Source organism: Pelodiscus sinensis, chromosome 19 (assembly GCF_052426305.1).
Source record: "Pelodiscus sinensis isolate ZL-2025 chromosome 19, ASM5242630v1, whole genome shotgun sequence".
NCBI classification, from domain to species: Eukaryota; Metazoa; Chordata; order Testudines; family Trionychidae; genus Pelodiscus; species Pelodiscus sinensis.
The window spans coordinates 3919816-3947296 of record NC_143070.1 but is presented as its reverse complement, the minus strand read 5'-3'; the positions used below and the strand labels follow the sequence as shown (position 1 = coordinate 3947296).

General features: G+C 51.0%; 1 protein-coding gene across 12 annotated transcripts in view; it reads left to right on the top strand.

Moving 5' to 3' along the window:
- The window catches only part of LOC102463843 (C-type lectin domain family 2 member B-like), a 64043-nt gene extending 37857 nt beyond the window's left edge, over positions 1-26186 (top strand). For 10 of the 12 annotated variants that reach the window (XM_089771748.1, XM_089771756.1, XM_089771755.1 and 7 more), the window contains 6 exons: positions 12136-15247; positions 15832-16022; positions 18730-18828; positions 21322-21494; positions 22938-23041; positions 24164-26186. In XM_089771748.1, the coding sequence (XP_089627874.1) occupies positions 15947-16022; positions 18730-18828; positions 21322-21494; positions 22938-23041; positions 24164-24323 (612 nt within the window). In that variant the 5' untranslated portion in view covers positions 12136-15247; positions 15832-15946 and the 3' untranslated portion in view covers positions 24324-26186. Of the gene's footprint in view, positions 1-3646; positions 4382-12135; positions 15248-15831; positions 16023-18729; positions 18829-21321; positions 21495-22937; positions 23111-24163 lie in introns of those variants that run through there. The other 2 variants (XM_089771757.1, XR_016347433.1) reach the window with 2 other exon arrangements.
- The last annotated feature ends 1295 nt before the right edge of the window (positions 26187-27481 follow it).

Genomic DNA, 27481 nt, shown 5'->3' with positions numbered 1-27481 from the left:
AGGCTTGAACCTGGCATGGGCACCGTAGCCAGCCCGTGCCCCTTTAAGGGGTCCGGGGCCGGGAGGGGGGCATAGAGTTTCTCTGGTGTTGGCCAGAGTGGCCACCGGGGAAACCTGGGGAGGGCTAGCCTCCCACTAGTTCGAATTAAGGGGCTACACACCCCTTAATTCGAACTAGCTAGTTCGAACTAGGCTTAATCCTCGTAAAATGAGGTTTTCCTAGTTCGAACTAAGCACTCCGCTAGTTCAATTCAAATTCGAACTAGCGGAGTGCTAGTGTAGCAGCTATGAATGTTAGTTTGAACTAATGTCCGTTAGTTCGAACTAACATTGTAGTGTAGACATACCCTGGGTGAGTACAGGGAAAGGGAACCAGGTAGAAAGTGGCCCAGGGCAGGAGCGGGAGCCGCCTCTCCCACCCAGAGAACCTTTGTGTGTTTTGGCTGGATTGCCCTGCTGAGGGAGTGACCCGCAACCCGGTCACTCTCAGGGCCCTGGGCCAGGATCTGGTGGAGTAGGGTGGGCCCGGGTCTCCCTACTTGGGGTGTGTCCCTGCTACAACCCTAAACTGTTCTGGAGTCAGGCTAGAGAGCCGTGGACTTAAGAGGGTAGGTGGCAGTGGCCCACCAGAGGGTGAGAGTGACATATTGTGTTGTGCTGTGGCATTATAAAAACCTCATTTTTCTCTTTCTATGTGTCATTCACACCACCTTTTAATGATGCTCAGTAATCATCTGGATTCACTTATCTTTTAGTTGAACTAATATTCTACTTTACTAGAGAAGCTGTGTTAGTCTGTAACTTAAAAAAATCTTAAACAACGGTCCAACGACCATCCCAGAGAGATGTCTGTCTAACCTGCCCTTATATATCTCCCACAATGGAGAGTCCACAACCTCCCTAGGCAACTTATTTCAGCACCCGGACAGTTACTACATTTTTTCCTAATGTCCAACCTAAACCTCCCTTGCTGAAATTTAAGCCCATAGCTTCTTGTCCTGTCCTGTCAGAGGCCAAGAAGAACAATTTTTCTCCTTCCTCCTTGTGATACCCTTTTAGATACTTGAAAACCGCTATCATGTCCCCTCTCAGTCGTCTCTTTTCCAAACTAAACAAGCCAGTGGTTGCCAGGTATCCAGTTTTGAACCAGACAGTCCAGTATTTGAGCTTTCTGTTAAGAAAACAAATTGAGAAAATAGAAATGTCCGGTATTTTCTAAATAAGATGTAATGTAGATTGTGATGTCAAGAGTGTCCGGTATTTTTGTTGAAACCATCTGGCAACCCTAAAGAAGCCCAGTTCTTTCAGTATTCCCTCATAGCTCATGTTCGTGCACCTTTAATCATTCTTGTTGCTCTGCTCTGGACCATCTCAAGCAGAGAATACAAGCAGAGAGAGGGTAAGTTTAGAAGATAGGATACACAAAGAACAAGTTAAAAATCACTTAGGAAAGTTAGATGTCAGCAAGTCACCAGATCCTGAGGAAATGCATCCCAGGATACTCAAGGAGCTGATAGAGGACGGATCTGAGCCTTTAGCTATGATCTTTGAAAAATCATGGAAGACGGGAGATTCCAGAAGACTGGAAAAGGGCAAATATTGTGCCCATCTCTAAAAAGGGGAATAAGAACCACCCAGGAAACTACAGACCGGTCAGTTTAACGTCTGTCCCAGGGAAGATAATGGAGCAGGTAATTAAGGAAATCATATGCAAACACTTGGAAGGTAATAAAGTGATAGGGAATAGCCAGCATGGGTTTGTGAAGAACAAGTCATGCCACACTAATCTGATAGCTTTCTTTGATAGGATAACGAGCCTTGTGGATAAGGGAGAAGCGGTGGATGTCATATACCTAGACTTTAGTAAGGCATTTGATACGGTCTCGCATGATATTCTTATTGATAAACTAGGCAAATATAACTTAGATAGGGCCACGATAAGGTGGGTGCATAATTGGCTGGATAACCGTAGTCAGAGAGTTGTTGTTAACGGTGCTAAATCCTGCTGGAAAGGGATAACAAGTGGAGTTCCGCAAGGGTCTGTTTTGGGACCCGTACTGTTCAATATCTTCATCAATGATGTAGATATTGGGATAGAGAGTACGCTTATTAAGTTTGCAGATGATACCAAACTGGGTGGGGTTACAACCTCTTTGGAGGATAGGGACATAATTCAAAATGACCTTAGCAAGTTAGAGAAATGGTCAGAGGTAAACAGGATGAAGTTTAATAAAGAGAAATGCAAAGTGCTCCGCTTAGGAAGGAACAATCAGTTCCATACATACAAGATGGGAAGCGACTGTCTAGGAAGGAGCATGGCGGAAAGGGATCTAGGGGTCATAGTGGACCACAAGTTGAATATGAGTCAACAGTGTGATGCTGTTGCAAAAAAAGCAAATATGATTCTAGGTTGTATCAACAGGTGTGTTGTAAGCAAAACTCGTGAAGTCATTCTGCCGCTCTACTCTGCACTAGTTAGGCCTCGGCTGGAGTACTGTGTCCAGTTCTGGGCGCCACATTTGAAGAAAGATGTGGAGAAATTGGAAAGGGTACAGAGAAGAGCGACAAGAATGATTAAAGGTCTAGAGAACATGACCTATGAAGCCAGGCTTCATGAACTGGGCTTGTTTAGTTTGGAAAAAAGAAGATTAAGGGGGGGACATGATAGCGGTTTTCAAATATCTAAAAGGGTGTCAAGGAAGAAGGAGAAAATTTGTTCCTCTTGGTTTCTGAGGACAGGACAAGGAGTAATGGGCTTAAAGTGCAGCAGGGGAGGTTTAGATTGGACATTAGGAAAAAATTCCTAACTGTCAGGGTGGTCAAACACTGGAATAAATTGCCAAGGGAGGTGGTGGAATCTCCCTCTCTGGAGATATTTAAGAACAGGTTAGATAGACATCTGTCAGGGATGGTGTAGATGGAGCTTGGTCCTGCCTTGAGGGCGGGGGGCTGGTCCCTTCCAGTCCTATGATTCTATCTCCAATTTCTCCACATTTTTCTTGAAATGTGGTGCTCAGAACTGGACACAGTACTCCAGCTGAGACCTAATCAGCTCACAGTAGAGGGGGAAAATGATTTATTGTATTGTGAGCAAGACCCTCCTGTTGATGCATCCCAGGATCATGTTTGCTTTTTTGCAACAGCATCACACTGTGAACTACCATTTAACTTGTGGTCAACTATGGATCCCTACATCCCTTTCTGCAGTACTGCCCCCTAGACAGTCCCTTCCTGTTCTGTTTGTGTGAAACTGATTGTTCCTTCCTAAGTGGAGCACTTTGCATTTGTCCCTATTAAACTTCATTCTATTGAGCTCAGACCATTACTCCAGTTGGTCCAGATCACTTTAAATTAGGACCCTATCCTCAAAAGCACTAGTCACCCCACCCAGCTTGGTATCATCTGCAAACTTAATAAGGGTCTTCTCTATGCCAAGATCTAAATCGTTGATGAGGATATTGAACAGAATTGGTTCCAAAACAGACCTCTGTGGAACCCCACTTAAGCCCTTCCAGCAGGGTTGTGAACCATTAATAACTACTCTCTGAGTGGTTATCCAGCCAGTTATGCACCCACCTTGTAGTAGCCCCATCTAAGTTGTATTTGCCTCGTTTATTGATAAGATCATGAGAGACCATATAAAATGCCTTACTAAATTCTGGGGTTGTGTCTACGCTGGTAGACACCGGACTGTCTGCTTCAAAACGGGACACCTGGGAATCCTACTTCTATCCCCACAGGACTCTGGGACCAGGCCCTGGAGAAGCACAACACGGGAGCAGGCAGAGGACAGGTTTGCCAGACGGTTTTAACAAAAATACCGGATGCACGTGACGTGACATCACAACCGACGTTCCATCCGATTTAGAAAAGAGCTGACACTTCTATTTCCTCAGTTTGTTTTCTGAACAGAAAGCTCAACTACTGGACCCCTGGCCACCCCCCGGAGGCGGGACATTGGGCTTGAGCCGGGGTTCAAAATCTGGGGGGCTGCGGCTGCAGCAGAGACCTCCCCTGAGGGTCTTTCGGGTCAGACCCTGCTGCAAAAGGCTGGAAATTAGCGCTGGGCAGGAAGCAGCGTTTTCAATGTTGACATGAAAATCCCCAAGTTCATCTCCTCTCCCCCGCCCCCGTTCTGATAGAAACCCCCCTGCCCCGCACAGTGAAGTTCCCGGGGAGGAGCCAGTGAGTCTGGAAGAGGAGACGTTTGAAGAACAGCCAAGGGGCTGGCAGCGCTTTGGAGACAGAGACCTGGGATCGGGAACTGGGCACCGCCCGCTGCTGCGGACACGGCCGGAGGCGCAGCTCCATTGACCAGCGAGGCGGGGTGCGCAGAGAGACCCACGGAAACCCCCCGCTCGGAATTAGGCCTGGGGCCCAGGTAAGGGGGGGGCTACTCTGCCCCTCCCCCTTTCCCTCCCCCCCCTTTCATCCCCCCACGCAACCCCTTTCGCTTTCGGCCGCCTGCGCGCAAACCTTTGCTGCCTGGGCTGGACGCCACTTACCTAGTGTGAACCCAGGGCCCCTCCTTTGGGAAGGGGTGTGTGGGGGGGGTGCAATGTGGAAAGCGCCTTCCCCAGGAATTGTCCGGGATCACCGAGCATGCGGAGTAACTCGCCACGGGATTGGCGCAGAGATACAGGCGGGTGAGGGTCATGCGCTGGTTCGCACTTTTCGGCATCACGCTCCTCCCCCCTTTTTTTAATTTTTTTGAACCCCTTCCCCCCCCCCAAAAAAAAAACAACACTCGAGGGGAAAAAACTGACCAGGGCAGCGAAACTTGACGGGAGGGGGGAGGCTGGGTGCCCCTGGAATTTCTGCACGCCCCCCCCCCATTTGGGACCCCTGATCAAACTCCGCTCTGGTGGGCGAGGGGTACCAGGGAAAATCCACAGCACCGAGCGCAAAGGCCCAGCGCCGGCCGGGCAGGGTCCGATTTGCAGCAAGGGGACTAGCGCGTTCTAAGGCCGTGTCTATGGGTCCCCCGTTCCTCCTGGGACGAGCACGTAGAAAGCCCTGCAGCAGAGCTGCACTGAACTCCTTGGCACGAAGGAAGCACTACCTGATGGCAAGTTCCTGCTCCTCAGGTTAATCGCTCCTCCCCTACCTGTACCCAGCTCTTAAGTATCAGGCCAATTCTAGGAAAGGCCTGTAACTCTGGCTTTCAAAAATACTGAATATGGCTAATTGAATAAGATCTCCTTAAGGCAGAGACTGAGAGACAATCGCCTGGAGACTGTGATGCTTTGGATTCCCTCTTCCCCCCCCCCCCCCCCCCCCAACAAGGCAGCTTGGCTGGTGCTCTAGCCAGGTGGTGGAGTGGCTTCAAGGTTTCTTTCCCCCTCTTCTACACATCACTGGAGCAGGGGGAAGAGGTCCAGGTTGGATATTAGGAAAAACTATTTCCTAGGCGAGTGGGGAAACACTGGGATGGGCTCCCTAGGGAGGGGGTAGAATCTCTATCCCTAGAGGTTTTAAAGTCTTGGCTGGGTTGATTTAGTTGGGGCAGCTCTGCTCCTCACCCCGCCCCTGGAGCTACGTTCGCTGTAGGCCCAGGGGAGACAAAAGGTCCATCCAACCCAGCGTCCAATACCAGGTGCCCCAGAGGGAGTGAACAGAACAGGGAATCATCTTGTGATCCCTCCCCTGTCGCCCATTCCCAGCATCTGACAAACAGAGGCTGGGGACACCATCCCTGCCCAGCCTGGCCACTAGCCATTCATGACAAGCAGTGTGATTTAATTATTACCCAACTAGCCAATTAGCCTGTCGTAACACGGGATTTCCAGGTCTCTCCTCCACATCGGTCTTCTCTCCTGAGCATGCGGTCTCCCGCACCGTCTCTCTCCCTCTCTCTCTCTCTCTCTCTCTTCCCTCCTCCTACAGCCTCCCTGCCCCCCCCCCAGCTCTCTCCCCCCTCCTGCCTCTCACTCGAGGGACGGCGGAGCCCAAATGGCCATTTGAGCTACGCACTCCCCATGCTGCATGGGGGAAGCGGAGCCCAAACGGTCTCTTGCTCCCATGCCGCGGCCTGGCTGAGCAGCGCCGAAGTCAGCCGAGCGCCACAACAGGAGGCGAAGGGGAGTAGGAGGTGATGTACATGGGCACATGCTTTTTCCACCAGGCACTGGGGTGCATGCGCAGAGAGGCTGTTAGTGTCCAGCTGCGTGACTCCAACTGTACATTTGGACAGACACGTGCTGCCGCCCCCTCCCTGATCAACTTTTCAGGGCAAAATCCCAGACATTTTTTGCCAAATTTCACATCTGTTGATGTACCCCCCCAGACTTCCCTGGTGTACCCCTCAGGGTACTCGTAACACTGGTCTAGGATGCATTTCTTCAGGACCTGGGGACCTGCAGACATCTAACGTTTCTAAGTGATTTTTAATTACTTGTTTTCCTATTTTAACTATTTCCTGTCTAAACCTACCCCGTTTCCACTGGAATTCAATATAAGGACTTAAGGTTTACGAAATTAAATCAGCTTCCCTCAGGGATGTTTTTATTTTATATAAAAATATATCGTTAGAAAACTTTACATGTTTTCTACTATACACATGTTCATAATTACAAGTGCTATACAAATATAAACACGCTATGTACATACACACCCGTCTGTCCTCACAGTCCAGTGCTCTCCTCATGCCCAGGGCTTCTTTCCATGCTCCCCCAGATCTCTCAGCAGGGCCTCCAAACCAGCTGCAAGAGCTTGAGTCCTTCTCCCAGGCTGCAGGACTCACCCAGTCACTTTGTTCCACAGCTGAAGCGACAGCACATCTCCAGCCAGCCCCTGGGGACGCAGAGGATGATGCCCAGCCCCCTCCCCAACTCCGCAACGTGAGGGTGACCATGTCCTGCACCGTCACAGCCGCTGTGCTTGTACAGAGGCCATGGTCAGGATGTCTGGCTCTCCCCGGGACTGGGAGCTGCCCCAAGACCGCACCCATGTCCCTGTGCCATGTATAGTGTGGCCGGGGCGGCGGGGGGGAAGGGGAGATGTCCCCTGCCTCCGTGTAGAGGGGACACGTGAAGGGAAATCATCCTTCTGGGTCCTGCCCCGGGGTCGGGAGCATGTCACGTCTCTTTGCACAAGCATGTGCCTATTGGGCAATGGCCCCTGGGTGTCACGCAGCTGGAGCCACCTGCCCAAGGGTGGCATGGCACGTGCTCGCATGTGCACAGGTGTCTGCATGATCCGTGGAAGGCATGGCCCACGCACGCGGTCCCTGGTCTTCCTCCCACCTCCCCCCCCCCCGAACTACTTAATTCAAACTACTTACCCGGTACGGTCTCCCTGGACGACACTGCTGGCGGTGACCCTTCTGGTGTGCCCAGGTCAGGGCCCTCTGGTCCCGGCTCGCTGCCCCCCGGGCTGGCACGGACCGCCCTGCCCCCCAATAGTTGGTGGAGGGCAGTGAAGTAGGGGCAGGTGGCAGCCCCTGCAGCGGCGCCGCCCCTTGTGGCCCTGGCGTACGCCTGCCGCAGCTGTTTAATTTTAATGCGCACCTGCTCCTGGGTGCGCCTGTGTCCCCTGCTGGCCATGGCCACTGCTATGCGCCCATAGACGGCCACATTCCTCCTCCTAGTGCGGAGATCATGGGCATTGGGGGCCTGCCCCCAAACCTCAATGAGATCCATGACCTTCGCACTAGACCAGGAGGCCGCGTGCCGTCTATGGCCCCTGGGTGCTTGGGGACTGGGCAGGGGACGTCTCACTGGCACTGGCTGCCTGGCTCATCCGTTAGTTCGAACTAACTTTGTAGTGTAGACATACCCTAGGTTCCTCAGAATGGGGTTCTTCCCACCTTGGCAACACACACAGACACTCACACCCACTAACAGAGCACGTCTGAGAGGACTGGGTACTCAGCACTCACAAGCTGATGAGCTGACCTCCTCATATGTCCCTGGACTCAGCTGGCTGGGTTTCACAGCAATACCACACTGCACCCTCATGTGCCTTTGGACTCCGTGGGCTGGATTAAACAGCATTTTAAGCTGCCATCTTCATAAGCCCCCAGGTTCAGCACCCCCTATCCCCACTTTCACACCACAGTCATTCACAGGTAAACCACACGATGAGCAAACCCCACAGGATTTTGGGCACTACAGGGATCTTTAGCTTGGGTACAAGAAGCGTTGATGCAAAGCGAATTTGGAAGCCAAAACAACACCCCTTAAGGAAGAGTGAGCAAAAGAGAAAGAAAGAGAGAGAAGCAACCAGTTTAACAATGAAAGTGATTTATTTCTGAGTAGTGAATAGATATCAAAGAGTTACAATATTAAATCTAACAATTACAATATTAAATCTAAATTGAAGCTGCTTACAAATGTTAGGTAACCATATAACAGTCTACACAGGGCAGGCTATGCTTAGAGAGATAGTTGATGAGAGAGAGAAAGAGAGAGAGAGAGAGACCTCACCACTCCACGGAGCTTGCACTGATCGGGGTTCCCAGATGATGATGGAAGCCGGGGGTCCAGAGGGCAGGAGAAAAGCAGGACAGAGCCCCCAGCACGATCAGACAGGAGATGAAGAAGTCTCAATGGAACTGATGCAGTTTAAGTCCAGGTATCAGAACAGTTTTCTTAGGGCAAGGATAGGAGTTTGTATAGGGATAGTTCAAAGAGAAAGAGGAGAGACAATAGAGACTGATCACCCCTGGTTATGGGGGATGTGACTCCTAGTAGCTTCTGTAATGGGGGAGTGGAACTGAAATCAGGTTATAAGTCACTCCAATTTCACTGGTTGCTGGCGCTTTTCAGAATGTGAGTTTAGAAAGTGACCTAAATGAGGTACGGGTGCAGTTTGGGTTCGTCTACGCTAGAGAGTTAGGTGGCTGGAGATATGTAGTGAACGTAGTGAATACAAGCAGAGAGAGGGTAAGTTTAGAAGATAGGATACACAAAGAACAAGTAAAAATCACTTAGGAAAGTTAGATGTCAGCAAGTCACCAGGTCATGCCAAACTAATCTGATAGCTTTCTTTGATAGGATAACGAGCCTTGTGGATAAGGGAGAAGTGGTGGATGTCATATACCTAGACTTTAGTAAGGCATTTGATACGGTCTCGCATGATATTCTTATTGATAAACTAGGCAAATATAACTTAGATAGGGCCACGATAAGGTGGGTGCATAATTGGCTGGATAACCGTAGTCAGAGAGTTGTTGTTAACAGTGCTAAATCCTGCTGGAAAGGGATAACAAGTGGAGTTCCGCAAGGGTCTGTTTTGGGACCCGTACTGTTCAATATCTTCATCAATGATGTAGATATTGGGATAGAGAGTACGCTTATTAAGTTTGCAGATGATACCAAACTGGGTGGGGTTGCGACTTCTTTGGAGGATAGGGACATAATTCAAAATGACCTTAGCAAGTTAGAGAAATGGTCAGAGGTAAACAGGATGAGGTTTAATAAAGAGAAATGCAAAGTGCTCCACTGAGGAAGGAACAATCAGTTCCATACATACAAGATGGGAAGCGACTGTCTAGGAAGGAGCATGGCGGAAAGGGATCTAGGGGTCATAGTGGACCACAAGTTGAATATGAGTCAACAGTGTGATGCTGTTGCAAAAAAAGCAAATATGATTCTAGGTTGTATCAACAGGTGTGTTGTAAGCAAAACTTGTGAAGTCATTCTGCCGCTCTACTCTGCACTAGTTAGGCCTCAGCTGGAGTACTGTGTCCAGTTCTGGGCGCCACATTTCAAGAAAGATGTGGAGAAATTGGAAAGGGTACAGAGAAGAGCGACAAGAATGATTAAAGGTCTAGAGAACATGACCTATGAAGCGAGGCTTCATGAACTGGGTTTGTTTAGTTTGGAAAAAAGAAGATGAAGGGGGGACATGATAGCGGTTTTCAAATATCTAAAAGGGTGTCACAAGGAGGAAGGAGAAAATTTGTTCCTCTTGGTTTCTGAGGACAGGACAAGGAGTAATGGGCTTAAAGTGCAGCAGGGGAAGTTTAGATTGGACATTAGGAAAAAACCTCCCTCCCAGGGGAAGTGACGTTGTTTGGGCAGTGAATGAACAGACTCCACAGAGCTTGTCCCAGGCAAAGACTCAGCTGTCTTGGAAGGGGGAAAACAGTGACCTGGCTGGAGGATGGAGCAGGCACGGCGAGCGTCGGGCAGCTCAGAGTGGGAGGGAGGGAGGCGGCGAGATGCTCAGTGAGAATCTGACAGGAACATGGGACCTGGACAGAGCGAATTCCCAGAGCAACCAGGAGGAGGTGCCTTGGCAGGGAGTGGGCCCTGGGACAGGCCCAGTTTAGGGTTCAAACAAGGCAAACGGTCACTGAACCAGCAGCTCTCTGGCTTTGCCGCACCTAGATGTACGCTGATGTATGGCAAACACATATCAAAGCCCTGTGGGACAGCTGCTGTGGGTTTATTAAACACAAATAGGAAGAGCCACAATGCTCACAGACCTGCCAAATCGGCATCACATGGTAACATAAACAGAGAAAACCACCAGCCGCCAAATGTAACACAGGATCCTGGAGACACAGCAGCAGCGTGCAGAAACCCCACCACCAACAGCAGCGGAGATCCTGATTACAGGGACGTCATCCTGCAAGAACAGCAGCCCAACTCAGCCCCACCGCGTCTCTGGAGGCTGAATGAAGAGCACACTTTCTCATGGAGGGAAGGGCGCGTCCACAAAGAAACACTACAACAGTGCAGACTGTACGGTAGACACCATATCAGGGGAAGTGGCTCTTCCATGGCTGTTGATAGTCCACTCTCCGAGAGATGGTCACTAGGTTCGAGGGAAGTGTTCATCCATTGGCCTCAGGCTATCGACAGCAGAAGTAAGGCTGGGTTCACTGTACCTTGGGGTGTGAATTTTTCACACCTCTGAGTGACATAGAATCATAGGACTGGAAGGGACCTCGAGAGGTCATCGAGTCCAGCCCCCCGCCCTCAAGGCAGGATCAAGCTCCGTCTACACCATCCCTGACAGATGTCTATCTAACCTGTTCTTAAATATCTCCAGAGAGGGAGATTCCACCACCTCCCTTGGCAATTTATTCCAATATTTGACCACCCTGACAGTTAGGAATTTTTTCCTAATGTCCAATCTAAACTTCCCCTGCTGCACTTTAAGCCCATTACTCCTTGTCCTGTCCTCAGAAACCAAGAGGAACAAATTTTCTCCTTCCTCCTTGTGACACCCTTTTAGATATTTGAAAACCGCTATCATGTCCCCCCTTCATCTTCTTTTTTCCAAACTAAACAAGCCCAGTTCATGAAGCCTGGCTTCATAGGTCATGTTCTCTAGACCTTTAATCATTCTTGTCGCTCTTCTCTGTACCCTTTCCAATTTCTCCACATCTTTCTTGAAATGTGGCGCCCACAACTGGACACAGTACTCCAGCTGAGGCCTAACTAGTGCAGAGTAGAGCGGCAGAATGACTTCACGAGTTTTGCTTACAACACACCTGTTGATACAACCTAGAACCTAGAATTCGAACTAGGCTTAGTCCTCGTAGAATGAAGATTACCTAGTTCGAATTAAGCTCTCCCCTAGTTCAATTTAAATTCGAACTAGCGGTTTGCCTGTGTAGCGCCTATCAAAGTTAATTCGAACTAACCTCTGTTACCTCGAATTAACTTTGTAGTGTAGACAGACCCTGAGAGACAAGGAGGGGGAGATAACATCTTCGATTGAACCAGAGTTCATTGGGGAAAGGGACAAGCTCCCGGGAAGAGCTCTGAGGGACCTCCAAACCTTCTCTCTTTTACCAGCATCAGCGAGTCCATTAAAAGTAATGACTTTCCCCTCTTGTTTTTATATAGTTCAGCAGGTGATGTTGATAATTTTTATTTTAAAAGTAACAACCTTTAACTCTGGAGATTCATCATCATGAATTCCTGTGAGACTCCCCCCAGCCTCTGTAACTTCCCACCACTGTACCCATCTAAATGGATAGTGACAGAAAACGACACTTCACACCGAGACTGTGAAATGATTCAAAAAATGGACCTCTGTGACCAGAGAGATTACTAGGGAGGGATGAATGGGGGTGGGGGGAGCTGAACACACTGTCCAGGGGTGGGAGTCAGGGGTGTGGGAGTCAGGTCAGGGGGCGACCAGCCGGTCTTAGTGAGTCTGTCTCTTCTGTCCCAGGTCTCCCCTGATGCCGGGCCACGAGGAGGCGTCCGCCCCTTGGACGTGAGAGGGGCCAGCAGCCAGGCACCCCCCGCAGCATCAGTCTACTCTCCTTGTTTCTCTACCTGCCCCTCCTGCGGGCGTCTCCGCTCCCCCTGCCCCTCCCTCCCACCGGCAGAGTGGGGGTTCACCCTGGCCTGCCCCCCAGTGCTGAACAGCCAGCGGGGCCCCTCCAGCGGGGGTGGGGGCACAGGGGCTCTGTGCCTGCCTAGGCAGGGGTCATTTCCTGGGCAACCCGGACCCCCCCCATCCCAAATGAATGCACAGTGCACCCACCAGGGAGGGCCGGCTGCAGGGTGCGGCATGGGCAGAGAGTCCTCCGCTCCCCCCCACCCAGGGGAGCCCAGCCCTAGACCCCGCCCCCCCCCCTCCGCCCAGAGCTGCTCAGCTTGGGCTGGCTGCTGAACAACTCGGTGTCTCACATTTCCAAGTGTGAACATGGACAGGAGATCCTCACCCAACGCTGTACCGCCCCCTCTGCCCCCCACCACAGCCAGCCAGCCCCCCCGCCTCCACTCCTTGCCCCCCCGCCTGCCCTGTCCCCACTGACCCCTCCTATTCTCCTACCCCCAACCTCCCTGCTGTCCCTATTCCGTCATCTTGCAATCCCCACTGTTCTTCTGTTCCCCTCCCTCCTCCCTGTCACCCCTCCCACACACTGCCTGCCCTGCCCCCACTGCCCCCTCTTGTTCCCCTGCCTCCCTTCCCCCCACTCTCCTCCTATTCTCCTCCCCCAACCTCCCCTTCATCCCCTTCCCCCGCCCCCTCCACCCTCACCATCATTTTATTCCCATTTCCCTGCCATGCCCCCCACCCTATCTCACCTTCCCCCCAACAACCCTCCTGTTCCCCTGACCCCTATCACCCCGATATACTGCCTCCCTTCCCCCTCACTGCCCTGTGCCCCTTCAATCCTCCCCCTCCAGTGGCTAGATTGGAGGAAAGGGGGAGACCCTCCCGCCCCCACGATTCAAGACCCACAAGACCTCACTTCACTGTTGCCTTATGATGGTACATGGCGATGGGTCGGCTTCACCTTTGCAAAGGGGCGGGGTCTGGGGCAAAGGGGCGGGGTCTGGGGCAAAGGGGCGGGGTCTGGGGCAAAGGGGCGGGGTCTGGGGCAAAGGGGCGGGGCTAGTGACTGGCCTCCCCAGAGTTGTCTGGGGCTGGAGGCTTTGAATTAACAACATGATGGGGGCTAATTTGGCTACGACAAACCAGGAAAGAGATCTTGGAGTTCTCTGAAAACTTCCACACCGTGTGCAGCGGCGGTCACAAAGGCAAATAGGATGCTAGGAATGATTAAGAAAGGGATAGAGAATAAGCCACAGAATATCTTACTGCCCCTGTATAAAACTATGGTACGCCCACATCTGGAATACTGTGTACAGATGTGGTCTCCTCACCTCAAAAAGGATTGGAAAGGGTTCAGAAAAGGGCAACTAAAATGATTAGGGGTTTGAAACGGGTCCCATATGAGGAGAGGCTAAAGAGACTGGGACTTTTCAGTTTAGAAAAGAGGAGACCGAGGGGGGATATGATAGAGGTCTATAAAATCATGAGTGGTGTGGAGAGGGCCGATAAAGAAAAGTTATTTATTAGTTCCCATAATAGAAGAACTAGAGGACACCAAATGAAATGAATGGGGAGCAGGTTTAAAACTAATAAAAGAAAGTTCTTCTTCACACAGCGTGTAGTCAACCTGTGGAACTCCTTGCCAGAGGAGGCTGTGAAGGCTAGGACTATAACAGAGTTTAAAGAGAAGCTAGATAATTTCATGGAGGTTAGGTCCATAAAAGGCTATTAGCCAGGGGATAAAATGGTGTCCTTGGCCTCTGTTTGTCAGAGAGGGATGGCAGGAGACAAATCGCTCGATCATTGTCTTCAGTCCACCCTCTCTGGGGCACCTGGTGCTGGCCACTGTCGGCAGACAGGCTACTGGGCTAGATGGACCTTTGGTCTGACCCAGTAAGGCCGTTCTTATGTTCTTATGACACACTTATATGGCCGGGGCTTTCTGTTCTCCTCTTGTGTTGGTTTGGCTCTCTGGCAAGTCTGTGCAGGGACAATTAAAGCGTAGAGGTCAAAGCAAGTGTCTCGGTTTGATTTACCAAAAAAAATCACATTAAAAAACCCCCAAACAAACAAAAAAAACCCCACTGTCGGCAGACAGGATACTGGGCTAGAAGGACCTTTGGTCTGACCCAGTACGGCCGTTCTTAAGTTCTTATGTTCTTAACACGACAAAGGGCTGGCGGCTCCCGGCCCTGGTGCTGCCACGTTGCCGGATGCCAACCCGGGGTTGCCGTGGCGATTTGAAGGGCTCCCGACTCTGGCCTTTGCCAGGGTAGCTATTGGGAGCCGGGAGCCGTTTAACCGGCATCCTGCTGCCTGAGCCCCTGCCTGGGAATTTGGTGGCGGAGGCAGCAGGGTATCAATAGGAAGGGGCCGGATCTGGCCCCAGGGCCGCCCCTCGCCCGGCCCTGCGCTAGGCGCTGTACAAACCCACAGCACAAAGTACAAGCTGCTCAGTGAGACTCTGGGGGCATCGTTCCCCCCTCCCCGCCCATCTCCCCTGCCCCCCAAGAGGGAGGCACCCCCGTGCTGAGGCAGGCAGCCTGTGGGGCGGCAGGACCGGTGGCTCTGGGGTGAGGGTCTCTCTCAGCAAGCGCGGGGCTGCCAGCCTGCAGGGCAGGCGTCGGTCTCCAGCCAGGGACATGGTGGTGGGGGTCCCAATCCCTGGGGAAGGGCTGGAGGCCCCTGGGGACCGAGAGGTGCAGGGTGAGGGGCCCATCACACCTAGGAATGAACACGGGGCCCCCAGAGCTGGGAGCAGCAGCTGCTGCTGTAGGGACCATTCTGGGGGCTCTAGGGACCCCAGGCCTGGCCAGACTGGCCCCGCGCCCGCCCACTGGACCCACATGCTGGGGAACCTCAGGCCCGGAGATTCTGCCAGCTCAGGAGGAAGTGAGTCAGTTTCACTTCATCGCCACGTGGGAGGCTGAGCCCGGTTCCCTGCAGACAGTGCAAGAGCATCTCCTCCGCCAGCCGCTGTGAGAGCCGCTCCCAGGTGAGAGGGCTGGGACTGGGGCTGGGTTTGGGAGCCCCGGTTGTGTGTGAAGGGGGCGTCTGGGCCATCTCTCTGTGTGTTGTGAGAGTGTCTCTGTGTGTGTCTCTGTGTGAGTGTGTCAGTGTGTGAGTGTGAGAGTGTCTGTGTGTTGTGAGAGTGTCTGTGTGTCTCTGTGTGTGTGTCTCTGTGTGAGTGTGAGTGTCTCTCTGTGTATCTGTGTCTGTGTGTGTCTCTCTGTGTGAGTGTGTCTGTGTGAGTGTGAGACTCTCTGTGTGTCTGTGTGTGTCTCCGTGTGAGTGTGTCTGTGTGTGTCCGGGAGTTCGAAGTAAAGCCCTAACTCGAATTAGCTGTTATTCCTCCTGCCATGTGTCTGAGGCAGCAGCACCTTGGGGAGCAGTTTCAACCTCGCCAGGGGTCTCCAAACCCTTTTAAGAGCTGGGAAGGTGGGATCCAGTCATCTGCCAGTGGGAACTTCCCATGCCCCGTGTCCCAGGTGGACAACAGGGATGTCTCTGTGACCCTCCAAGTGGTGGTCCACACAACATGCCCTTTAGGCATTCTGGCTGTTCCCTCTTGCACTGCAGATCTGCTAATCGCTGGAGAAGATCTAGAGAGATTCCTGGCCCCGGCTGACCAGAGCTGACTGCGCTGGTTAGAGCGAGGAGACCCGCACACGTCCCACTGAGACGAGAGGAAAGAATGGATCCTGCTAGGGAAACACTGCGCACCGGCATTTATCCCAGTATCCCTGGATACCCCGAGGGAGCCAGGCCAGGTAACACAAGCCGGGTTCTCAGCATGTCCATGGGGGTCTCTGGCTTTGTGGATTGTCAGGCCAGAAACAATGTGATCGCTTGTTCTGACCCCTCCCGCTCCCACGCACCCACCGCCTGCTGCTGTGCAGAGCCCAGGCTAGTAAATTTCACCCACTACTCGCTGCAGCCTGAGGGAGCCGGAGCTTGCAAAGAAGGTGCCAGTTTCCGGCTTGGTGCAGATGGGGTGTTGCAAATACCACGGTGCGGGTGTTGGAGGAGTTTGGGTGACATGTCAGTTGCTGTGATTGGAACACCTGTGAGTACGAGGGTAGGTGTTAAGGTGTTTGCGGTGCCTTAAATACAACTGTGAAAAATACAGGGAAACCAAACCTGTTCTCAGCCCCAGCTAGCCTGGGGACTGGGGTGAATCCACCCAGGGTTAGCAGTTGGCATGCCAGGCCAGCCCGCACCCCCAAAATCCAGGGCAGCAGGGCTCCTTCCTATGGAGAAAATCCGGGAATGCATGTGGGGATAGGAGCACGGAAAAGCAGGGGCCCTGGTACACACACATCCCTCCCCTCCAGCCCACTGCGAGTCTCAAGAAGCCGGCCTGCCTCTAGCAAGCGACGGCTGCATAGCCAGGTGTCTCAGAAGGGAGCCGTGTTTGTCTGTATCTGCAAAAACCACCACGAGACCTCAGCACCTTAGGGCAGGGCTGGGCGAGATGCACCAGAGGGATCCATCAGCTGTTCAAAATGCATGGTGGTCCATAGATGTTACCGTAGAACACTAGAACCGGAAGGGACCTTGAGATATCATTGAGTCCAGACCCCTGCCCTCATGGCAGGACCCAGCACTATCTAGATCAGGGTGGGCAATTATTTTTGGTGTGGGGGGGCACTTCAAGGTTTTGGATGTCACCAAGGGCTGCAATTTCCTGTGAAGGAGATGTGAGGTCTAGGGTGCAGTCTGGGTACAGAAGGGTGCATGGGATAAGGGACCGGGGTACAGGAGACGACGTGAGGTCTGAGAGGGCATTTGTGTGGAGGAGGGGGCTGTGAGTCGAAGCAGGAGAATGGGGTGCAGGATCTGGGAGGGTGTTTGGGTGCAGGAGAGGCTATAGGATCTGGGAGGGAGTTGTGACCTGGGGCAGGACGGTGCAGAGAATTTGGAAAGTGAGCTGGGGAAGGGAGTTGGGGTGTGGGAAGGCCTGGGGTGACCGAGGCAGGGTTTGGCAGGGAAGTGCTTAACTAGATGTCTCCCGGCCACCAGCCCTGCAGCACCCCCAAGGCTAAGCGTGGGATATCTACACTGCCCCTTCTTGCATAACAAATACCCTCTTGCGCATTGCCGTGACACCAATTATTTTCAGGAATAACGGCATTGTGCAAGAGGGTTTTTCTCGCGCAAGAAGGGGCCATGTAGATGCTCCTTCTGGCGCAAGAGCCTCTTCTGAAAAAATGGCAGCTCATTAGGTATGCAAATGAGGCTCGGTGATATTCCACACTTAGATTCATTTGCATATTTCTGATGTAAGAAGCTGTGAGTGTAGACACAGCCTAGGAGGATACATCTGCTGCTGCCTGATATTTGGGACACTGCAGAGGAATGAGCATCTGTCACATCTACACCACGGTCTTCTTTCTCTGTACGGGACTCCAGTGCACCCCCGAATGAGATTTGTGGAGGGGTGCGGTAGGGATAAGCATGGTGGTTTTTTGGTTTGTTTGTTTGGGGTTTCTTTCACAGGGCTGTGGAAGCTGGGTGTGGGGGCCGGAAATGAATCTATAGCAGGGCAGCCAAGCAAGGGGGATGACATGAACTTCCCCATCTAGCAGACAAAGCCAAAACTGATCTTCAGCCACCTGCAACAGCTCTGGGTTGTGGTTTTTTCTTTTTTAATTAGAGGTTCTTTCTGTAAACATCCTCTGAAGAATTTTTGCCCAACGATAATCTGAGATCAGACAGCAAAGCGCTCCTGGCACCCAGGTAGCGCAGACCCTGATGTAGCCACTGACTAGGGATCTACAAAGGGATCTAGGGGTCAGAGTGGACCACAAGTTGAATATGAGTCAACAGGGTGATGCTGTTGCCAAAAAAGCAAATATGATTCTAGGTTGTATCAACAGGTGTGTTGTAAGCAAAACTCGTGAAGTCATTCTGCCGCTCTACTCTGCACTAGTTAGGCCTCAGCTGGAGTACTGTGTCCAGTTCTGGGCGCCGCATTTCAAGAAAGATGTGGAGAAATTGGAAAGGGTACAGAGAAGAGCGACAAGAATGATTAAAGGTCTAGAGAACATGACCTATGAAGCCAGGCTTCATGAACTGGGCTTGTTTAGTTTGGAAAAAAGAAGATTAAGGGGGGACATGAGAGCGGTTTTCAAATATCTAAAAGGGTGTCACAAGGAGGAAGGAGAAAATTTGTTCCTCTTGGTTTCTGAGGACAGGACAAGGAGTAATGGGCTTAAAGTGCAGCAGGGGAGGTTTAGATTGGACATTAGGAAAAAATTCCTAACTGTCAGGGTGGTCAAATATTGGAATAAATTGCCAAGGGAGGTGGTGGAATCTCCCTCTCTGGAGATATTTAAGAACAGGTTAGATAGACATCTGTCAGGGATGGTGTAGACGGAGCTTGGTCCCGCCTTGAGGGCGGGGGGCTGGACTCAATGACCTCTCGAGGTCCCTTCCAGTCCTATGATTCTATGATTCTATGACTTTCTCTTTCAGGCAACAGCCATGGCTGCCAGCTCTGGAAACAGGTGGCATGTACAGTCGCATTGGCGGTTGTACTTGTCGGTCTCATTGTTGCGATTGCAGTTCTGTCAGGTGAGTGGCTAATCCCGGTGTGTGTGTGATTGGTTTACACCAAGCCAGCTGCATCGCTCAGGGCAGAGAAAAATTCCATGCTTAGGTCACGCCGATCCCCGGTGTAGACTCAGGCTGCGAATGGTATATGTGTGTGATACGTTTACATTTAGCTGATTGCATCGCTCAGGGCAGAGAAAAATCCCATGCTCAGAACAAGGTGGTGAGGTCACGCCAACTCTGGTGTAGATTCGGGCTGTGAACGGTTAACCGGTTAACCAGCAAAGATCACCCACTGGTTATGGTGAACGGGCAGCCTGGCCAGGCCCGGCTGGGCTGGAACAGCTCCCCACCTGCCCACAGTGAGGCACCGTGGGCCTGTCCTGTCCCAAGCAGCCCTTGGCCACAGAACAGGGACCACTCTACATAATGGTTAACTAGTTAACTGATTAAATGGGATTTTACATGCCTCATGTAGACACGGCTGGATCAACTGAAGGATCCTTCCGCTGACCTAGCTACGGCCTCTGGGATGGGGGGATTAACTGCAGCGACAGGGAAAAACCCTTCTGTGGAGATAGGAAGTGTCTACACTCTGTCACTATAGGGGTCCGGCTGCAGAATTTCAGGGCCCCCGTGATGTAGAGATTCCCATAGTCACTGGCCCTCACCGTGTGGGTATTTGCTGTGCAGGAGGGGAATGCATCTTCCGCCTGCTCCCCCCCATAGTCTGCAATGACAAAACGGGCCCTTGGCGCGGTAGTTACCACGGCAACCCACAGCATCCCCCTCAGTGCCGTGGGACACGCACGTGAATGGAATTTTGCCTCCCAAGCCCCGCGGAGACTCCCCTGGCCTGGCCGTGTGGCTGTGCCAGTGTTATATAGACTCAGCCTTTGCAAGACTTTTCTGTCCGTGTTGGAACGCCACCTCCCTGAGCCAAATCCATCCCTAGCAGAGCCTGAGACAACCCCCCCTTTCTGCCCCAGGCCCTACACTTGCCCTGCCTCTCCCTGGCCCCACGTTGCTGAGGTGAGGGAGGGCCAGGGTGGTCCTCTCTCCCTAGAGCAGCCTGAAAGCTGCCCCCCTCCTCCCCAGCCCCACCCCAGAGCAATGATCTAAATACAGGAAAACAAAAAATGAATGAAGTTAAGGATCCGAGTAATGAGGTGTCAATCTCCTAGGCTGTGTCTACACTGGCCACTTATTCCGGAAAATCAGCCGCTTTTCCAGAATAACTTGCCAGCTGTCTACACTGGCCGCTTGAATTTCCGGAAAAGCAATGACGATCTACTGTAAGAAATCAGCCGCTTTTCCGGAATAACTTGCCAGCTGTCTACACTGGCCCCTTGAATTTCCGGAAAAGCACTGACGATCTACTGTAAGAAATCAGCCGCTTTTCCGGAAATACTATGCTGCTCCCGTTAGGGCAAAAGTCCTTTTTCTGGAAAACTGTTCCGGAAAAGGGCCAGTGTAGACAACACAGTAATGTTTTCTGCAAAAAAGCCCTGATCGCGAAAATGACGATCAGGGCTTTTTTGCGGAAAAGCGCGTCTAGATTGGCCACGGACGCTTTTCCACAAAAAGTGCTTTTCCGGAAAAGCATCCTGCCAATGTAGACGCGCTTTTATAACGGAAAACTGTTGCGTTTTAAGCATTTCCGGAAAAGGGTGCCAGTGTAGACATAGTCCTAGTGTTTTATAAATATCAAAAGTAGCTACATTTCTGATAGTCCGAAGCCTGGGATAAGCCACGAGTCTCGCTTCCAAAATCATGAGATTGACTTTGGAAATCAGGTGTCTTTAAAGAGGGGACTGCACTGCTGGTTATAACCCTGCACCCCAAGCCTCATGAACCTGAATCAGTTGACACAGGCCAGCCTTGAGTGCCTGATTGCTGTATAGACGTGCTCTGGGAGACGCAGTGTAGGCTGTCTCCTTGGCGTAAGCATGAAATAGCCCTGTCTCTAGGCTGGTTACATTGATTCTGGGTTTGACCTACACGTGCGGTATCAGTGGCTGCTTAGAGTAAAGATCATATTGTAACTTGGGCCTAACAAATTCACCCTTACTTCCGTGCTGCTGGGCTCCCAGCTGGCAGCAACTGCTCTCCGGCTGCCCAGCTCTGAAGGCAGCGCAGAGATAAGGGCGGCTGTATCGTAACCTCCCTGCAATAGCTTTGTGGTGCCTTTTTGTGTCAAGGTCCCCCAGTTTGTGAAACGCTGAGTCTTAAGGGTTTTATGTGTTTATATTTTGACATGTTTGGCTGCAACGCCGTGACATGTAAGATTGCAATATCTTCATCCGAGAAAGACTCGATTTTTTAAAAATGTGATGACTGTGAAATTTAGGAAAATGGACTGAGAATTTGGTAGGGCCTTAATCCCAATGGATATGTGGATGAAGAAATTTAGAGCTCTTGGCTTATTTCCATCGGGGGAGGGGGGGAGGCATTTGTGTCAGGGCGCGGAGAGAATAATTCACTCTGAACCATGTGTTTCTCACTCTCTTTCAGTGCTAGTATCTAAAACCCCGCCCCGGCTCATGCCCTGGTGCCCGGACGGCTGGCTCGGATACCAAGGGAAGTGCTACTATTTCTCCGAGGCTGAACTGAGCTGGAATGACAGCCGGATGAACTGCTCTGCCTTCGGCGCGTCGCTGGCTGGGATTGACAGCAAGCAGCAGCTGGTGAGAAGAGACAGACAGACGCAGAGTCTGTTGGTGACAGGGGCTTTGCCAGAGTGATGGCCAAGGTCTGCAAAGGACTCCGGGGCTTTGGCCCCAGGTGTCTAAAAGAGCCTGAAGCTGCAGGATGAGGACCCTGGTTGGCATCTGTGCTCCTCAGGCGCCATTTAAGAGCAAGGCCTCTCGGAGAGGGAGCTGGAGTTTCCATGGTGCCTGGGCCTAGACTGTGGAGTGGACTCGCCTGGGAGCTCAGGACCGTCCAGACCCTCCCCACCTGCTGCTCCACGAGCGAGGGGCATGTCTGTGGGCTGGCTGCTCGGGTATCAGTGTAACCCACGGAAGAGGAGACCGCGGGTTCCATGCTGTGGTGGCCCACAGTGGATCTGAGCCCTCACAGCCCCTGACTGGAGAGGATTGGTGCTTCAGCTCCCGCCAGCAGGACTAGTGATTTCTGGCTAGGGAGGTTCCCGGCGGACATCCCCGTTGTGTCAGCCAAGATGGCGGCCTGCACACACGCACGTAGCGTGAGCACCTCCAATAACAAACCCTACCAAAACAAACCACTCCACTGACACCTGCACACAAGGCCGCCCTCCCATGGGAGAGAGAAGGAATCACCTGGCTTCCTTCATGAATGGCAGATGCTCTGCTACCTGGGGAAATGGGAGACGCCCTTCCGTAGACCAGTGTGGGCACCTAGGATGGAGACTGAAAGGGGACATGTTGGCAGTTTTCCCATGCCTAAAGGGGTGTGACGAAGAAGAGGGAGAAAAATTGTTCTCCTTGGCCTCTGAGGACAGGACAAGAAGCAATGGGCTTAAACTGCAGCAAGGGAGGTTTAGGTTGGACATTAGGAAAAATTTTCTACCTGTCAGAGAGGTTAAACACTGGAATAAATTGCCTAGGGAGGTTGTGGAGTCTCCATCTCTGGAGATATTGAAGAGCAGGTTGGACAGACTAGGGATGCTAGAATGAGATTAATCAACGAATTGAATAGTTGATGGGATTTCCATGAACTATTTGATTAATCAATAATGGCACTTCCTCTTTGAAATGCACAAGAGCCCCTGCGGAGACTCTTGTGTGTTTCCAAGGTGGAACACCGCCACTGTGCCCCTGTGATTCCCTGCAAGGTTTTCCCCCAGAGCCCCTGCCTCATTCATCGTGCACAGAATGAGGCAGGGCTGTGTTGGGGATTTTCTCTGGGGTTCTCCAGCGTCTTGCTACATTCCCTGGGCAATTTTTGCACGGTGCTGTGACTGAGGAGCATTGAAGGGATGGTCTTGAGGTGAAGATGCTAAAGAGGAACCCAGGATGTTGGGTTTAAATGGCAACCTTGGCTTTAAAGATCTCAGGGAAAATTCTGTACCCACATGACTCTGACCTGCCTAGATCCCTGTGAGCAGCCCATGTGGAATCAAACTCTGTCCTTTCTTTCGGTTACAGATGTTCATGATGCGATACAACGGCGACTTAGAGCATTGGATCGGCCTCTGGAGAGGGAATCAGCAGTGGACATGGGTGAATGGCTCCAATTTCAACAGCCCGTCGTGAGTCCTTCTTTTCAGGCTGTTTTGATGGCTGTGGTGCTGAACTGAGACAGAGCCGAATTTTTCCATGTATGTAGTGAGGGGGGAGCGAGGGAAATCTGTATTAAGCACCCTGCGTGGATCCAAAAGTGGGATCTGGAAAAAAAAGGGATATGAGGATATCCATCTCCAGAGCTGGGGATGTGGCGTCTTGGGGATAGAACATGGATTTCTGTGTTAGTGGGCGGTGCCTGCTTTGCACCACTCAGCGTCACCTCGCACGGTTGTCTCCTCACACGATGCTCAGAGGACGCCATTTTTTTCTCCAAAATGGCATCCTCCTTGCCACTGGACCTCGCTTCACACCCTGTGGATGAGGCTGCGCTGTGCGGCGAAGGCTATTTTGGAGAGCAAAATGGCGTCCTCTTTGTAGGGTTGCCAGATAGTTTCACAAAAAATACAGAACATGACAGAGAAAAAATTGGTTGATCAGCAAAAAAAAAAAAAAAAGGCACCAAAGTTGTTGAGAAAAAAAAAGGTCACTGTGCCTTTAAATCCCCACACTCTCCCCACCCCCACCAGAGGTGGCAGGGGAAGAATATCCCAAGCAACCTTCCATCCGAGAAAAACAGAAAATACCGGACATTTTACATGTCTGGTATTTTCCGGGTTTTTTACCTGACACAATCTGCAAGTACCGGACACCTGGCAACCCTTCCTCCATGTACATTCAGTGCACTGGAAACCATACTGCATCATGGGAGCTGGCTTAATCTGAGCCTGGGGGAGGGGGATGCTAGATCCCTGCTCTGCCCCAAGTCCACCCTCTCTCTCCCTCAAAGCCCCCCACTCTGCTTCTTCCTCCCTCACCCTATTTTGCTCCCTCCCCCACCTCTTCGGGATACTCCCCCACTGCACCCTGCGTACCCCGGAACAGCTGCTCCAAAGCTGATCCTGGGGGCCTCCAGCGGGCGCGAGGTGCGGTGTGGAGGCCGGGCGTCCTCCATGCTGCCTGGGTGGAAATAATTCATTATAAGGGGGTCACGCTGACAAAGCTTTGGGGAGCCCCTGCCCCAGTGACGGGCAGTGGCAGGAAAGGCCTGTTGGTGGGGCTGACGACGGCTTCGTGCTCTCTCCTTGCAGGCTGCTGATAAGAGGAGGAGGGGACTGCGCCTACCTCAGCGCCAAGTCAATCAGCTCCTCGCGGTGCACCACTGAGAGAAACTGGGTCTGCAGCCAGCCCGATGCCCACACAGTCCAGCAAAGCGCGATGCTGAGGAGTCAGGAGCTACAACATCCCTGAGAGAGGCTCGTGAGGGGCTGGTAACCTGTTTGCATCCCGTGCGGCTGGCCCACCGCCGAGGTCATGTGCAGGGCTCGAAGAGTAAAGAAGTCCACACTGAATGAATAACAAGAAGTCCTGTGGCGCCTTACAGACTAATGGATGTACTGGAGCGTAAGCTTTCGTGGGCAAAGACCCACTTCGTCAGATGCATGAATGGACGCTCTCTCACATATAAACTGTGACGACTGTGGACAAAGTGACCACCAGGGCACCTGTGTTAGTTTCTGGAGGCCTCATCTTCCGAAAGAACTCCCTCTTCTGCAGCCACACGTGCCTTTTTCCGAAAAAGCTTTTTTGGGAAAAGGCTTCTTCCTCGTAGAAAGAGGTTTACTGCCATTGGAAAAACCCCTCGGTTCTTTGAATTTTCCATCCAAAGAACTCACTGGCAGTGTGGATGCAAACATTGATTTTCCGGAAATACAGCCGTCGTCAACTTTACTGTGCCACCGGACGCCTCGCTGATCACAGTGGTTCCTTCTGACCTTGAAATCTGCAAACCAGAGTCCTGACTTAAAATCCATAAGCACGGCCACACTGGGTCAGACCAATAGTCCATCCAGCCCAGCATCCTGTCTGCTGAGAGTGGCTAGCACCAGGTGCCCCAGAGAGGGTGGACCGAAGATAATGATCCAGCGATTTGTCTCCTGCCAACCCTCTCCAGCCTCTGACAAACAGAGGCCACGGACACTATTTCTATCCCCTGGCTAATAGCCATAATTTATTCTCATTCTCTAGCTTCTCTTTAAACTCTGTTATAGTCCTAGCCTTCACAGTCTCCTCTGGCAAGGAGTTCCACAGGTTGACTACGCGCTGTGTGAAGAACTTTCTTTTATTAGTTTTAAACCTGCTACCCATTAACTTTGTTTGGTGTCCTCTAGTTCTTCTATTATGGGAAATAATAAATAACTTCTTTATTTGCCCTCTCCACACCACTCATGATTTTATAGACCTCTATCCTATCCCCCCTCAGCCTCCTCTTTTCTAAATTGAAAAGTCCCAGTCTCTTTAACCTCTCTTCATATGGGACCCGTTCCAAACCCCTAATCATTTTAGTTGTCCTTTTCTGAACCCTTTCCAAGGCCAAAATATCTTTTTTGAGGTGAGGAGACCACATCTGTACACAGTATTCCAGATGTGGGCGTACCATAGTTTTATGCAGGGGCAGTAAGATATTCTGTGTCTTATTTTCTATCCCTTTCTTAATAATTCCTAGCATCCTATTTGCCTTTTTGACCGCCGCTGCACACTGTGTGGAAGTTTTCAGAGAACTGTCCACGATAACTCCAAGATCTCTTTCCTGATTTGTCGTAGCCAAATTAGCCCCCATCATACTGTACGTATAGTTGGGGTTATTTTTCCCGATGTGCATTACTTTACACTTATCCACATTAAATTTCATTTGCCATTTTGTTGCCCAATCACTCAGCTTGGTGAGAAATTTTTGGAGTCCCTCACAGTCTGCTTCTGTCTTGACTATCTTAAACAGTTTAGTATCATCCGCAAACTTTACCACCTCACTGCTTACCCCTTTCTCCAGATCATTTATGAATAAGTTGAACAGGATTGGTCACAGGACTGACCCTTGGGGGACACCACTAGTTACCCCTCTCCATTCTGAAAATTTACCATTTATTCCTACCCTTTGTTTCCTGTCTTTTAACCAGTTCTCAATCCAAGAAAGGACCTTCCCTCTTATTCCATGGCAATGCAATTTACGCAAGAACCTTTGGTGAGGGACCTTGTCAAAGGCTTTCTGAAAGTCTAAATATACTATATCTACTGGATTCCCCCTTCAAAGAACTCTAAGGGTATGTCTACACTACCCTCCTAGTTCGAACTAGGAGGGTAATGTAGGCATACTGCACTTGCAAATGAAGCCCGGGATTTGAATTTCCCGGGCTTCATTTGCTTAAGCGGGGAGCCGCCATTTTTAAAACCCCGCTGGTTTGAACCCCGTGCAGCGCGGCTACACGGGGCTCGAACTAGGTAGTTCGAACTAGGATTCCTATTCCGAACTACCGGTACACCTTGAGAGGTCGAACCAGCGGGGTTTTAAAAATGGCGGCTCCCCGCTTATGCAAATGAAGCCCGGGAAATTCAAATCCCGGGCTTCATTTGCAAGTGCGGTATGCCTACATTACCCGGCTAGTTCGAAATAGCGGGGTAGTGTAGACATACCCTAATAGATTAGTAAGACAGGATTTCCCTTTACAGAAACCATGTTGCCTTTTATCCAACAAATTATGTTCTTCTACATGCCTGACAATTTAATTCTTTTTATTCTCAATTTTATTCTCAATTTGTTTCCTAAACAGAAAGCTCAAATACTGAACTGCCCGGTTCAAAACTGGACACCTGGAAACCCTATTCAATAGTGCCTTTTTTTTTTCCGAAAGATGAATTTCAAAAAAAGTCATTATTCCTTGTTGAATGAGGTTTTCCGGAGTCGAAAAAACTGCCACGTTCTTTCAATGTACTTTCAAAAGAATGGGGTGGCAGTCTAGATGCAGTTAAAGTTTTTTCGAAAAACCCCCTGTCGTCTAGACACACCCCTGGAGACACAACCACATTCCCATCCTCCTCCTCCACATGAGACGTCCAGCTCTCAAAAGTGTAACATGTTTTGAGCTGTAGCCCACACAGCTCTGTGTTGCAGCTTGAATTTATTTTCCCTCCTAATGCCACTTCATGGCTATTTTCCCATTTATATTAAGACAGGCAAGTGTTGCATTGTGAGCACAGTGACATCTGGTGGCCATGCACAGTACAGCAGGGTATAAAATGCACTAAAATAAGTCTATTTGCTGATTTGTGGCTTTATGATGCCACACACCAAGTTAAAGACTTGGTGGTTTTTAAATGTTAATTTCTCCTGCTTTGCCTCAGACAGATCAGTAACATCCACTGATGTACTTTTAAAAAACTTTTATTTGGGCGATGTTTTGGGAACGTGAGTTAGTTTGAGGGATTTTTAGGTGGTAAAAAATGATCTTTTCATTTTTTTATTTAAAATCATTTCTTTTGAAAACGGTGCCACTATTTGTAGCAAATTTTCCCTTGAACATGTCTTGCTTTCCTTTTGTAAAATATTTTTAAAATGAAATAATTACATAAAA